Raw genomic sequence first — 15,978 nt, forward strand, 5'->3', positions numbered from 1 at the left:
ATTTCAAAGCTGTTTTCTCACTATTATTCAGTAATACCCAGAAACAGGCAAACTGTCTTTGTCTCAGTAGAATTCCTTGAAGTATTTTGTAAGTTGAATATAATGTATCTATCAAGTGAATCAAATGTTAATATAGAAAAGTTTTTAGTTTCACATCAGATTTTTTTGCAGCCTCTAATAGTTTGAGAGTATTGTGGTCTTATGAGTATCAGATGTCATTGCCATTTGAAAACCTTTAGAGAAATTTTATAATGTAGTATATATAGCTCAGTGTGCTAGAATCCTACTGTAGTGAGGCATAGAAACCAAGAATAATAGAATACTATACTATGAGAGAAACATACTAATAAAGGGGGAACAAGTTTGTCACATTCTCCAATAAACCTAAATTATAAAGTCTTATTTATGTTCTGTTATAAAAGGAAATTTGGGCACTGTTTTTTCTCATCACAAGCATATTGTGCTAAGAAATTTCAATATTCAATGATTATATTGAAGAGTATCTCCAAGTATTTAAAATAAGCCCCAAGTTTGTGATTTCAAGAATGCATCTTTTCTTGCTTTTCAAAAATGTATATAGACCGTGTTCAACATTTTAAAAAGGGACTAAAGCATGATTGTTTCTATTACATTGGCCATGTTACTATGTTTATATTGTTGTATTTCTCCTTTTTCACTACATAAAATTGAAGCATATTTTTCTTTTGCCAAATCAGACTTCCTGATTGATCATAGTAGAGCTATAACCATGCTGCCAAATTAAATGACAAGAGCTGAAGAGCTGTATTGGCTCACCCAATTGGCTGAGTAGCTAACTGCTGATCTAGATAAACAGGAGGCACTGCAGTTCTTTGAACACTTTTCATCACTCTCACTTGTCAATAGCTAGTGGGATTTCCTCCCTTCACAACAGTAGAAGTATCCAGCTTCAAACAAAACAGATTAATTCTTAAATATAATTTAATATCAACTATTATTTAAAGAATTAAGTTAAGCCTTTATTTTTAGACATATATAATAAAGTAGGAGGTGCATAATTTGAATTATGTGAGAAGGAATGAAGAAAAACTCCTTTCCATGTCATAACACTATGTAATATTTTGTAAAAATTAACTTTTATTATTTTTCCCAAGCCAGCCACATTAAGGCTGAGTGTTATTGGCAGATTAAAGACTCTTACTCATTTAGATGGAGTCCTCATTTCTGAAGAAGAAGCAACAGCAGCTATGAAATTTATTTCTGGAACAAAGATTACTCAGGTTGGCTTTCACTGTTTAATATTTCTTGTTCTATTTAGAATATACAAATAATATTTCCTATACTCTTATTTCACTATTGAGATTTTGTATTCTCCTTTAGTATGCTAATAAAAAAGTTCAGCTGTAACAATCATATCACTTGAAAATTTTTTTTCTGTTTAAATGTATCCTATTTAAATACCAAGTGGTTTTATGGATTCTCATCCCTGGACACTACCTCAAAAATGCCTGTAGGGTAACTGTTTTTTTCCTAGTCAACTTGAACTCACCAGAGTCCTATCTAGAGCCTACATGAAAATAAGCAACTTTCTGTGGATAAGGTAAGCCTAGAGACCTTGAGAGAGCATTTAGTGACTTATTATTACCTAGTATTGATATTATATGTGTCTGGCTGAAAAAAACAAAACCTATTAACTTGGGGAAGGGGAAATACCTATATTATCCAGATTAAGAATGCTACTTTAACTAAAGTTGCTTAAATATCCTTAATATCTCCACTCTAGTTATCTAGGTATTTACTTTCTGTAGAATATTTGAATGTTAATTCCTTAATGTAATGTTTAATTTTGGATCTGTTTAAAGTGAAGGAAAGAAACTTTTTTGTTCATCAAAGTATCATTGACTCCTAAAAGAAGACTTGGGGATTGACCCTACCAGAAATCAAAACTTGCTAAAATCCTGTAAGACAGTGTGGATTTGGCAGAGTTAGACAAATAGACCAACACAACAGAATATAAAGACCCAGTGTAGACCCACACCTACATGGAAAAGTGATAAATCACAGAGCTGACAGTATAGATTAGGGAGTCTAGTCAATGAAAGGTACTGGGATAAGTGCATTAAGGTTTCACTGCAAAAAGCAAAACCAAAATATTTTAGAAGAAAAGATCAGAAATTATCATTATAACCTTGAATTAGGGAAGAATTTATTATGTAAGAAATAAAGAGCATGAACTATGAAAGATTGGATTTGTCTATCTTAAAATTAATACATCTAATCCTCAAAGGGTAGAAAGTCAAAAGACAAGCTATATACTGGGAAAAGAAATTTGCAACATATCTAATTGACAAAAGTAGATAAAATTAGACAAAATTAGACAAAATTCTTTATATATCCAAAATATATTAGGAAAAAGACAACCAATCAAACAGAAAAAAGAGCAAAACATTTAAACAGACACTTCACTGGAGAGGAAATCAGAACAGCCAAACAACTTGGGAAAAGATGCTCTACCACATTAATACTCAAGAAAATAAACATTAAAACTTTAATAATCTACCAATTTATGGCCACTATTGAAAAACTCTTGACAATACCAAGTTTTAGCAAAGATTTGAAGTAAAAGTTATTACAATTAGTGTAACCACTTTGGAAAACAAATTGACCCTATCTAGTAAAGCTGAATATATACATACCCTAAACCCAGCAAGTTATATACTCCAAAGATACTCCTGAATATGTGTACCAAGAGTCATGCACAAGAATATTCATAACAGCAGTGTTTATAATAGCAAAAAACCCTGAAATCAGCTCAGTGTTCATTGACTTTGATAATGAAATACTATATAACAATGACATGTGAATAAAGTACAGCTACAGGCAGAAGTGTAGATGAATCTCATAGATACAATGTTGAGCAAAAAAGCAAGTTACAGAAGAATACAAACATTATTCAATTTTCACAAAGTTCAAATATGTGTAATACTAACTAATTTTATTTATGGATATAAACATAGGTCTATAAAGAAAACAAGTAATGGTAGATATACAGATTTTGAGATTATTTGATTGCTTCTTAAGAGGATTGATTGATTCACCTGAGATGAGTGATGGCTTCTGAGCAGCAGAGAAAAAAGATTAGGATGGGACACATAGGGAGCTTCTAGGGTAGTAGAAATATTCTAGCTCTTAAACTGGTTTCATGGATGAATTACATGGTATTTGTATTATAATAATCCTTTCACAGTTTTATAAATATTATTTTATTATGGTTAAATGACTGATAAAACAAAAAATGAGTGAGATATATGATTTAAAGTATATCAAGTTACTGAAAACACTTTAATACATAGAAAATATCATACTTTAAAATTATTCACTGGGCCAGCCATCTAAGAGACAGTTCTTTTAACTATATATAAATGGACCTTTCCATAATATTTCCTTATTCATCATGTGTTTTTTTTTGTTTTATTAGTTCTCTCTCTTACGGCATTCTAGTACTAAAGAAGAGAGACCACGGATTCTCAGCATATGGCCTTCTGCCAAAATTCTGACACAGACTTCAAAGTTAGGACCACATTCACATATGAGTGGAAATTGGTACTTGAAGGTAAAAGCAATTCTATTAAACTTAATGAAAAATCTTAAGTTCAGTTGATTTTAATCAGCTTTGCCCTTTATGTCATAAAGAGGGTATAGATAGGTAATGGGAAGAAAACTGGGAGAGACAAATTAAAATTGAAAGAGAAGTCAAGTTGTGACTAGCTGTGTCACAGGGCTAAACATCGGGGCTAGACCTCAATGTTCCAGATATTCAACTGAATTTGGAAAAGGCAGAGGAACCAGAGATCGAATTGCCAACATCCATTGGGTCATAGAAAAAGCTAGAGAGTCCAAGGAAAACATCTACTTTTGCTTTATTGACTATGCCAAAGCCTTTGACTGTGTAGATCACAACAAACTGTGAAAAATTCTTAAAGAGATGGGAATACCAGACCACCTGACCTGCCTCCTGAGAAATCCGTATGCAGGTCAAGAAGCAACAGTTAGAACTGGACATGGAACAACCGACTGATTCCAAATTGGGAAAGGAGTACGTCAAGGCTGTAATTTAACTTGTATGCAGAGTGCATCATGTGAAATGCTGGGCTGAATGAAGAAAAAGTTGGAATCAAGATTGCCAGGAGAAACATCAATAACCTCAGATATGTAGATGACACCACCCTTATGGCAGAAAGCAAAGAGGAAGGAACTAAAGAACCTCTTGATCAAAGAGAAAGAGGAGAGTGAAAAAGATGGCTTAAAACTCAACATTCAAAAAACTAAGATCATGGCATCTGGTCCCATCACTTCATGGCAAATAGATGGGGAAACAGTGGAAACAGTGTCAGACTTTATTTTGGGGGGCTCCAAAATCACTGCAGTTGGTGATTGCAGCCATGAAATTAAGAGACACTTGTTCCTTGGAAGAAAAGCTATGACCAACCTAGAAAGCATATCAAATAACAGAGAAATCACTTTGCCGACAAAGGTCCATCTAGTCAAACTATGGTTTTTCCAGTGGTCATGTATGGATGTGAGAGTTGGACTGTAAAGAAAGCTGAACACTAAAGAATTGATGCTTTTGAAGTGTGGTGTTGGAGAAGACTCTTGAGAGTCCCTTGGACTGCAGGGAGATCCAACCAGTCAGTCCTAAAGGAAATCAGTCCTGAATATTCATTGGAAGGACTGATACTGAAGCTGAAACTCCAATACTTTGGCCACTTAATGCAAAGAACTGACTCGTTAGAAAAGACCCTGAAGCTGGGGAAGATTGAAGGCAGGAGAAGAAGGGGATAACAGAGGGTGAGATGGTTAGATGGCATCACCGACATGATGGACGTGAGTTTGAGCAAGCTCTGGGAGTTGATGATGGACAGGGAAGCCTGGCGTGCTGCAGTCCGTGGGGTCACAAAAAGTCGGACACGACTGAGTGACTGAACTGAACTGAACTGAGACCTCAACAGTGGTCACTGTAGCACAGGAATTTAGGATAAAGGTACACTACAAAACCAATGGGTAGATTCTGATAATATATCAAAATAAACAAGAGGACTTTAAAGCTCAGAGCCAGAGACCAAGACAAAAGTTTGCATGGTAAGGTAAAAAGAATCAGGAATCCTGGCAAGGGAATAGGGGAACTAGTCAGAATTCACCCAAAGCTAAGGAAAAATGTTATGGAACACCGCAGCTTCTTGCTTCATAAAGCAGCATGTAACCTCTTGCCAAAGGTAGAAACTGAGTTAAGAGAATCTGACCCTTGAAAATGGAAGATATTAGTGCCATTGTTTTTATTACAGGATACAGAGATATTTAGCTGTGATGCTGGCTCAGTTATAGTCTTAGCTGACCCTGTGGGCAGTTCTGGAATTACAATGGCCCTTTAAATCTGTCCTAAGTTGGGCTGAGGCCAGGCCCTTCTTTCCCTTCATCATTGGGTAGGTGCCAACCTGGGAAGGGGCATGACCTTGAGCAAGGCTGCTCTCTGCAGCTGATGCTGTCCCTGAGGGGACTGACAGTTGAAGGCTTTCTGCCAGTAGCACTCCCAGCAGCTGAGACAAGTCCTTCACTACTGGGAAGCTGACTGGCACATCTCAGTTTCTACAAAACCATATAAGTCCCTCTTTGAGTTATAATCTCAAAAAATAATCAAAATTTTACTTTTCTGTAAATTAAGAGCTTTGCCATGTCTTTAGTTCCTAAAGGAATTTTTTTTTATTTTACTACATTTGAATTATTTCATTAGCCTTTTTATCTTATAACAGTGAATTTTGATATGATTCAGAAATAACATATAAAGTGAATCATTCTACAGATAACTGCCTTAAATTTAGATGGGCAACATCTTTTTGAAATCACAAATTTAGAAAAATTGGAAAATTTGAAATGGGCTTCATTCAGCAACAATAATCTCACTAAAATGGAAGGCTTGGAATCTTGTGTTAACTTGGAAGAGCTCACATTAGATGGAAACTGCATCTCAAAGATAGAAGGTAAGATGTTAGATAATCCTAGAGTCTTAAAATATGAATGTCTAATTAAGAAGAGTCAAAAGTGAGTAACACTAATGAAGGAATTTCTGAAGAGGAAGATCTTCCAAGAAGTCCCAAGAAGGTTTGGAGTAGCATATTCTAAGTCATTTCAGCCGTGTCCAACTTTTGTGACCCTATGAACCGTAGCCTGACAGGCTCCTCTGTCCATGGGATTCTCCAGGCAAGAATACCGGAGTGGGTTGTCATGCCTTCCCTCCTCCAGGGGATTCTCCTGACCCAAGGTTAGAACCTATATCTCTTAACGTCTCCTGCATTGGCAGGCAAGTTCTTTACCACTAGTGCTACCTGTTAAGCCCAGAGTATTCTAAACACCTCTTAGTGGAATCTGTGGTTGGTTACTATATATAATGAGCCCAACTAGCTGACTTTCACTTCCTATGCCTTCCCTCCCATCTCCGAACTAGTGTTTACCATTTCTTACCAAACGTATGTAACAAACTAGGCAGTAGTCAAGATCTATACTATTGCGTATATATTAATAAATGAATGAATGAATGAGGTATACTTTTGAAAAAGATAAGTAGCCATACACAAACACACAAACACACACATCAGCATACTTATCTAGGTATAGAATATTTCTAGATGTGCATTTTGGTAACAGGGTTGTCATTGAAAGAAGGTAAAAATTGAAAACCAAAGCCTGGGAAAGAGACTTAATTGATTTGCTTTTGAATTGTTTTTAGCGTGTGTGTGTACTACCTTTTTCAAGGCTATGGTTTTTCCAATAGTCATGTATGGATGTGAGATTTGGACTGTGAGGAAAGCTGAGCGCCAAAGAATTGATGCTTTTGAACTGTGGTGTTGGAGAAGACTCTTGAGAGTGCCTTGGACTTCAAGGAGATCCAACCAGTTCATTCTAAAGGAGACCAGTCCTGGGTGTTCTTTGGAAGGAACGATGCTAAAGCTGAAATCCCAGTACTTTGGCCACCTCATGCGAAGAGTTGAATCATTGGAAAAGACTCTGATGCTGGGAGGGATTGGGGGCAGGAGGAGAAGGGGATGACAGAGGATGAGATGGCTGGATGGCATCATCGGCTTGATGGACGTGAGTTTGAGTGAACTCCGGGAGTTGGTGATGGACAGGGAGGCCTGGAGTACTGCAATTCATGGGGTCGCAAAGAGTCGGACACAACTGAGCGACTGAACTGAACTCAACTGAACTGTACTACCTTTTTCATAAAATAGAAATTTTTACTTTAAAAAATTACATATGCAAAACAAGTGTTAATTATCTTTAAAAACAGAATGTTTAACATTCGTTATACTTTGTTTTAATGGTGATTAATAATAGTTTATTTAAAAAGTGCTTGATCATAGGAATCACTTAGTTCAGTTCAGTCGTTGAGTTGTGTCTGACTCTTTGCAACCCCCTGAATTGCAGCACACCAGGCCTCCCTGTCCATCACCAACTCCTGGAGTTCACCCAAACTCATGTCCATCGAGTCAGTGATGCCATCCAGCCATCTCATCCTCTGTTGTCCCCTTCTCCTCCTGCCCTCAATCCCTCCCAGCATCAGAGTCTTTTCCAATGAGTCAACCCTTCGCATGAGGTGGCCAAAGTACTGGAGTTTCAGCTTTAGCATCGTTCTTTCCAAAGAACACCCAGGACTGGTCTCCTTTAGAATGGGCTTGTTGGATCTCCTTGCAGTCCAAGGGACTCTCAAGAGTCTTCTCCAACACCACAGTTCAAAAGCATCAATATTTTGGTGCTCAGCTTTCTTCACAGTCCAACTTTCACATCTATACATGACTACTGGAAAAACCATAGCCTTGACTAGACAGACCTTTGTTGGCAAAGTAATGTCTCTGCTATTACATATTATTGAATATGCTATCTAGGTTGGTCATAACTTTCCTTCCAAGGAGTAAGCGTCTTTTAATTTCATGGCTGCAGTCACCACTAATCAAATATATGTACAGATTCACAGGCCTCTCTTTTATAGATTTCAGCTGAGTAAGAGGGTAGGTAGAGAGGTTTAGCTCAGGCATCTGCATTTAGAACCATCACTAGCCTTCCACTCCCATACAATAGGGTGCGAGTTTTGCTTTGTATATACAACGGAGAACCCATTTCCTTTTTATTCCCCTCCATATGCTCATTGAAAGGAAGAATTCTTCAACCTGTCTTTTCCCTATACCCACTTTTCAAAGATAGCTACCCTACTAAACTTTAACAGATATTTTTTTTCCAAACACAGATAGACCTAATATCCAATTTAAGGATTTTTGCTTTGACAGTACATCCTAACTAGCCCCAGATTGATTTACTTTCAGCATTTCATAGTCCCATGATAAAGGCTGATGTGAGAGAGGAACATGAATAAAATTTATTGAGTATTCATTATTTATATGCCAATAGCTATAACTGATACTTTCCAAATATCACTCTATTTACTTCCATAGCCCTTAGAAGTAGATTTAGGTATATTCATTTCATGGATGAGGAAAATTAGGCTCAGAATTTACATAATTCTACATAATTTACCTATGGTCCTAAATCTAGTAGTGTTACATTTGAAATCAACTCTGACTCCAGAGTTCTTATCTTTCAACTGCATCATCCTATCCAGTTACAAAGTATCTACAGTACATACTGTATTAATACATACGGATTAGATTGTAGTGAGAGGTAACATTTCTGTCTTAAAGTACTTCTAAACATAGAAAGGTAGAATTAGAGTTCTTTTTTTTTTTTTAACAGATGATGCCACAGTAAGGAATACTTTCCAGAGCATTGTATTCTAGTACCTTACCCTTAATGTTTCATAGTACGGATTGGTGAATACTTGAAGCTTTGTGTAGAGCTTTATATTATTGTGATGATGAAAACCTTAATTAATTACATCATTAAAAGGTTATTTGAAAGCTTAATTCAATATTCCTATACAGTGCTTTCCCTTAACATCTAAGAAAAATGAGTCTACTTAGAAATCCAAAATTAGAATTTAATATATTAGTTGGGACGTAATGCACATTATATTCTTCTTTAACAAAAGGAAAAACAGTGATAATCAATACTATAAAATCTGTCAAGTAACTTGAACTTAGAAAAAGAGAAACAGTAAAACAACCAGCAGCTTATTTTTTAAATTAACCTTTCTGTGCTATCTGAATCATTTTTTGAATTTGCTTATTTTTCTAGGCATTTCCAAGCTGACTAAATTAACCCGCCTCAGCATAAATAATAATCTCCTCACTGGTTTGGAAAAGCATACTTTTGATAACATGCTTCATCTGCATTCCCTTTCTCTTGAGAACAACAGAATCACTTCACTGAGTGGTTTACAAAAAGCTTTTACACTAATTGAATTATACGTAAGCAATAACTATATTGCTCTCAATCAGGAGATCTACAATTTAAAGGTGACTATCTGGGGGCACTAATGCTTTTATTTTTCTAAAAGTTTTATTTATTTATACTATGAAAGTAATACATGCTCACTATATAGAATTTGGAAAATACAGAAAAATGTAAAGAAGAAAATAAAAATCAGGAAAAACAGGTTTGTTAAAATGTATCTGCATTCGATTTGTGTACACATACAAACATGTGAGTGTGTAACCATAGTTGATAGTGTCCCCAAGTTGATAGCTTCACAGAAATATATTTTAGTCCTCAAATAAAATAACCCAATCTCCATTCCTTCTAACTGTGCCTTCCCTAAGTATTTCCAAGGATCACCTAACCTGATTGGGGGATAAGATTCATTAACAATTCCTCTTCTCAGAGCAGTTCTTGATTGTCTTTCACTACTTTCTGGTTCTTTCTCATGGCTTCTACCGTCTCTGGTCAGCTTTGCCCAGTTTTGCTTTCTTTAATTCTCCCCAGTAAACCTCTTATATTGAGGCTACTGTATGACAGGTTTTACTGGAGGTTTTAATAAAATGGAAGTTTACTGCAACAAAGAATAGAGATTTACTTCAAATGTAATGTGGGACTTCATAGTTTCTAAAGTTCAAAGGTCATTTCCTACCACTGAGACTCCCAATGGCCTCTCTCCTTTTGCTGATACTACATTGCTAGGGCTTTATCTCCTACCAAAAACTTACATCCATTTCCTATCTTTTCTTGCTTGCAAACTTATCCTCATCATATTCCCCCAATACAACTACTTCTAGAGCTGTAGAGTCAACCTAATAAACAATAGATACATAATAAACATTTTACATTATCGACACAGAGTAAGTAGTTTTACCCCCTCATGTCAGGGCCCTTCCTTCACAACAAAGGCGCATCAAAATATCTTATCTAATAAGGAAGCACATTGAAGTCTGCTACTCCCTTACCAGGCAGAAGCACTTCAGTTTTAACCCTCATCAGAAGACTGTTTTTTTCACGGCTTCATTTCACTATTATATTTGTATATGTGCTTACATATGTGCTCAGTCATGTCCAGTTCTTTGAGACCCCATGGACTGTAGCACACCAGACTCCTCTGTCCATGGGATTTTCCAAGCAAGAATACCAGAGTGGGTTGTCATTTCCTCCTCCGGGGATCTTTCCCGCCCAGGGATCGAACTGGCATCTCCTGTGCCTCCTGTATTGGCAGGTGGATTCTTTTACCACTGAGCCACCTGGGAAGCCCATATTTGTGTACTATGTAGTAAGTAAGTAAGTGAAGTTGCTCAGTCGTATCCGACTCTTTGCGACCCCGTGGACTGTAGCCTACCAGGCTCCTCCATCCATGGGATTTTTCCAGGCAAGAGTACTGGAGTGGGTTGTCATTTCCTTCTCCAGAGGATCTTCCTGACCTAGGGATCGAACCCAGGTCTCCCTCATTGTAAGCAAGACACTTTACCATCTGAGCCACCAGGGAAGTCATATACTACATAATAGCCACATACTATTTAATAGACTGTTATTCCATAAACATAGCATGTTTTAAACTTTGCTAAGTTCTTTACAAGTCTTTATCATGGGTAATAACATTTAGCACCAGTATCCAAAAAGTGATTCTTATCATACAGTATAGACCACTGAAATACTGCACAAACTTATACTTTAATAGTATGAAAGTGTACTATAAATAATACACTCCAAAGATCTGAAATCACTATGGAATGATAGAGTAATTCAAATATTAAAATTCATGGATGATTAAACTCTTAAGGGGAAAAAACTGGTTAGAGTGAATATGTATGTATATCACATTAAATGTATGTATTTTTATTATGCAGGGTTTATGCAACCTGGTTATTCTAGACATGTATGGAAACATTATTGTATGGAATCAAGAAAACTACCGGTTGTTTGTAATATTTCATCTTCCAGAACTGAAAGCTTTGGATGGAATCTCAATTGTAAGTTTTTTGTTAACGCATAGCATTTGGTCCAAACTGCATATTAATATATATCCATAGGTCATAGTCATTTTGAATGTTGCTTTATCACTAGTATGTAAACTTACTATGCTTATTAAAATCTGGATCCCCCAAAGCACATTTTAGATGTGGGTTTTAATTTTTTCTCCTTTGACCAGTTTTTAATTGTCTAAATGAGGTGGCACAGAAGGGAAGATACTGCTTACATTTATACCCACTGAATCCAATGCCTAACAAATAAAGAGCACAATTTTATGAGACAGGATAGAAAAACTGCCCAGGAGCCCTACCATCTTCTTGGGCCTAAAAACTGCTTCCTGTTACCTGGAAAAATACAGTTAAGATTTAAGAAAAACATATTTGAACCAACGAATGGTATGTCAACATTACTAGGAAGCTGTACTAGTAAAAATAACTTTTTGTACTGTGTTAAAAAATAACACAGAACATAGGATTGACTATGAAAGCAATATTTGGAAACTTGAATTCTGTAACAAGCAGGTTCATTCAAGGCTTCTGATTTCCGTGTAATAGGATACACGCACAACAAATGTGTGGAGAATAGAAAGTTCCCCGTGTAACATTGCCTAGCACCTGTCAGACAATAAGACTCTTCAAGTTTCTAGAAAATTGAGAGATAGTTTATGATTATTTGGGACTTTGAGGTACTCTGATAAGATTACTAATTCTAACCTTGCTTTTTTCAGGACCCTCCTCAGAATGAAGAATCAAAAATATTCTCCCCCAAACATGAACAGTTCTCTAGAATGTTGCATACTGGGTTTTGTTTAGGTGTAGGTTTTCACTGAGGGTTGTTTTTAAAACAGGCCTATGAAACTAGTACTGCATGTGCGCGAGGGTGTTGTTGAGAATATTATCCTTCCCATCTCTCTGTGCCCTCAGCCGAAGGCCACCTTGGAAAGTGCTTTTGGAAGTGAGAGTAGGAAAAACATTTCCCCCTGAAGAAAGTTATGCTCTCCTCGCTGACAATGAGTATTATTTAACTATTTTCCTTTTCACTTTGACTACCTTAAAGCTCAGAGCCAAATTTGTGGTTCAGTAATAGAAACCCTGTAGGACTTGTGGTCTCTCTACCTATCCCAACACTTGATCTCTTCTAACTTACATCATTCTCAATCTCCGCTGTTGTTTACATTTTACTATTTGATTATGTGTTCCTCCTGGAAGGTCCACAAAATTTTTGTAGGATGAGGGAGAATATATGAATTGATAATGGGACATGAAGATTAGTCTGAATAACCTAGACTTTAATTGAGAGGTAATGGGAAGGCATTGAAGTTTTTGAGTAGGAGAATAACATAATTCAAACTTATATATTAGGAAATTTAGCAGCAGTGTTTAGAGCAATAGACAAAAAAAAAAAAAAAACAATAGGAGACTATTAGCTTAATCTAGATATGAAGTACTGAGAAACTGAAATGAACCAAGGGGAAATAGTATTATAAATGGAGAGTTGAAAGGTAGAAATACTAGGAAGAATTGACAGAACTTGGCAACCAATTAAATTTGAAAGATGAGGAAAGGAAAGAATAAAAGAGGTCTACAAGGCTTGAGTCCATGCCAGCAAGAGATATCACAACAGAAATACTATAGGAAGAAAAGTAGTTTCAGGAATAAGATGATTAGTGTTGGACACACTAAGTTTTATACGATAGTGGATCATCTGATTGGAGATGGCAAACAGGCGATTGAAAACACAGGACTAACTTCAGATATGGACATTTAATTTACATTTGTTTAGATTTGGAATTTGGAATTTAAAGAAAGTTGCCTAGTTAAAACCAAAAGCATATACCATTGACTAAGGAAAGAGAGTAGAGAAAGTAAATCTAAGTGAGCCTTTTAATAACTTCATTTAGTAAATGTAAAGAGGAAAAGAAGCCACCAAAAGTAGATGTAGCAGGAGGTAGAAAGCAACATGATTCTAGAGTGTTTGAAAGGTAAATAGACATTGACTTTAGAAATAACATAGTCCAAAGGCTTTATTTTGTGAGTGAACACAAAGAACTCCAGAGAATTTAAATGCCTTATTCCAAGTGACATGACTTTTTAATGGTAAAGCATGGACAGCTAAGTCTCACTCTGTCTCCAGGGCTCATGGATATATAATCATACCAGGATGTAAGGTAATGCTACTGGAAGTTCCAACTTTCTAATCATGGTTGATTTTCCTGGCAACCAGTCCCCATTCTCAGGGACTTTCCAAAAGTCATCTTGTTAAAATAAACTCAGGTGTGGTTGAAAGGCTTGTTAGGAATGGCAGCACGCTCCTTTCACCTGGTGGTTCTGGAGCTATTTCAGGAATCGAATACAAAAACCACAATATTATAATAAAAGATTCCCAGATGTGAGAGTTGGAACATAAAGAAGGTTGAGAACCAAAGAATTGATGCTTTTGAACTATGGTATTGTAGAAGACTCCTGAGAGTCCCTTGGACAGCAAGGGAGATCAAACCAGTCAATCCTTTAGGAAATCAATCCTGAATATTCATGGAAAGATTGATGCTGAAGCTAAAGCTTCAATGCTTTGGCCACATGATGCAAAGAACCGACTCATTGGAAAAGACCCTGATGCTGGGAAAGATTGAAGGCAGGAGAAGAAGGAAATGAGAGGATGAGATGGTTGGATGGCATCACTAAGTCAATGGACATGAGTTAGAGCAAGCTCCAGGAGATGATGAAGGACAGGGAAGCCTGGCATGCTGCAGTCCACGGGGTTGCAAAGAGCCAGACATGACTGAGTGGCTGAACAACAACATGGTTCTAATACAGGAAATTACAAGGGTTTTAGGAGCTATGTGCCAGGAACAGTAGACAAAGACCAAATGTATGTTTCTTGTTATAAATCACAATATCATAACTCATGCCCTTGTCTTTTTACAGCAAAATGATCATAAATTCAAAAGATTTTGGAATATTTCTATAATCCTATTCAGTTATTATACAGTCCATAATCATGGAAATGCCTCCCAGTGTGAGGCTACTCAGATTTACAGCTTTCCATTGGAGACTTTTGTCAGTTTCCTAAAACAGGAGTAGACTCAGAAAACATAGCTTCACCCTTTCAAGCATCTGTTATAATTGAACTGAAACATTATCAACTCTTGCTCTAGCCTCTTTTGAGGTAATATAAATAATACTGGATTTCCCTCATTACATTATGTATTCATTAATTGCTTTACCCACAGCTTCCCCTCCCCATCCTTTCCATTTATACCCATATTTTTCCACCTCTGGAAGGGACATTAGGTTTGGCCACTGTGCTGGTCTAGATTGCAGACAGTGATACTAGTCTACCACATACCTCCTCTCAGCCCACCTCGCTTAAAATAGGGCGAGGTGATAATAGGTGCAAAAGTTGTGGGCTGTTTTTGCTACCAGGGCATACAGATACATTCATTGTTAATTCCAATTTTGCCAGATGGAGTGAAGGTAAAATTTACCCCTATCAGGCCTTTAGGAATTCTGACAAAATGTTTAAAAGCATAGTTCCTTGCTTAAAAATGATCCCTGTTTCTAGCACTTACAATTGCAGGTGTGGTTCTGTAACCAGTGCATCAGGTAGGAAAAAAAGGTTGAGGTGATGTGAGGAAGAAGGAAAGAAAAAGTATAATGATTTTACCAGCATCATCCTGCCTTAGTAAGAAGTGCATGGTCATATCAGCATCCTTCCCCTGTCCCCCAGATCCACCAGAAAAACAGACGTCTATCCATCAGGGACGCTCTTTTAGCTCCATTCATGTTCACTGAGTGTGAGCACACTCAGAGAGACGTGTAAGCCAGGTCACAGAGTGTCATGATTCTATCCCCCCCTGTTTTGGACAACCAATGCCTACTCCAATGCTCTATCAAACTATTACTCTGAAAAGGATAGTTTCCTGCCCATTGTTGCACAGTATGGGCTGTAAAGCGTGTTCCTTGGTCTGAAGAAATAACCATCAACTGTCTAAATTGGTGTCATATCTTCAGTTCCAGCTCTTTTATAGCACTGTATGCATTTGCATTTACACTGGGTAAGCAAATCCCAGTCCAGGGTCAGTATCTATTCCTGTCAGGACATATTTGTAGCTCCCTAGGGCTACCAGCCTCAGTCTGACTTGCCAGCTGTGTTCAGGGCCTTCCCACAGGGAAATCTGCCACACAGCCATCTGCAGTCTCTCTCTTTTGCTGGCAGATGGAACAGTGCTTATTGGCATTTTGAACCTAAGAGGGTGCAAGAGGAATATGTCTAGATTCATCCCATCTCTGCACTGCTGTAGACCCCCAATGTCCACCTATTTTATAGACCCAGGTGGCCACCTTAAGTGAACATATGGGCCTATCTGCTTGTCAATTTCAATCACCTTCCAAAATCGACAGCAAGTTCAGATGGGCATCAATGTGCCCTACTTTATATATACCCATCAATTTCCATAGGGCTGTGCCCCATATGGACATCATTTTAACAGGTCAGGTTTTCATTGTTCCCCTGCCTGACCATATGGCCAAGCAGGAACAGTAGATGAAGGTTTCTTATTATTATCAGAGTAAACACCAGAGAACTCACCACAGTGTTATT

The 15,978-nt window shown here is 37.1% G+C and overlaps 1 protein-coding gene across 11 annotated transcripts in view; it reads left to right on the forward strand.

The window, feature by feature from the left end:
- The window catches only part of LRRC9 (leucine rich repeat containing 9), a 140,271-nt gene that overhangs the window by 75,021 nt on the left and 49,272 nt on the right, over positions 1 to 15,978 (forward strand). For 6 of the 11 annotated variants that reach the window (XM_060418118.1, XM_060418119.1, XM_060418120.1 and 3 more), the window contains 3 exons: positions 1,134 to 1,259; positions 3,458 to 3,592; positions 11,256 to 11,378. In XM_060418118.1, the coding sequence (XP_060274101.1) occupies positions 1,134 to 1,259; positions 3,458 to 3,592; positions 11,256 to 11,378 (384 nt within the window). Of the gene's footprint in view, positions 1 to 1,133; positions 1,260 to 3,457; positions 3,593 to 5,836; positions 6,015 to 9,219; positions 9,441 to 11,255; positions 11,379 to 15,978 lie in introns of all 11 variants that reach the window. The other 5 variants (XM_060418113.1, XM_004011042.6, XM_060418115.1 and 2 more) reach the window with 1 other exon arrangement.

The sequence above is a fragment of the Ovis aries genome, chromosome 7, assembly GCF_016772045.2.
Source record: "Ovis aries strain OAR_USU_Benz2616 breed Rambouillet chromosome 7, ARS-UI_Ramb_v3.0, whole genome shotgun sequence".
Taxonomy (NCBI): Eukaryota; Metazoa; Chordata; class Mammalia; order Artiodactyla; family Bovidae; genus Ovis; species Ovis aries.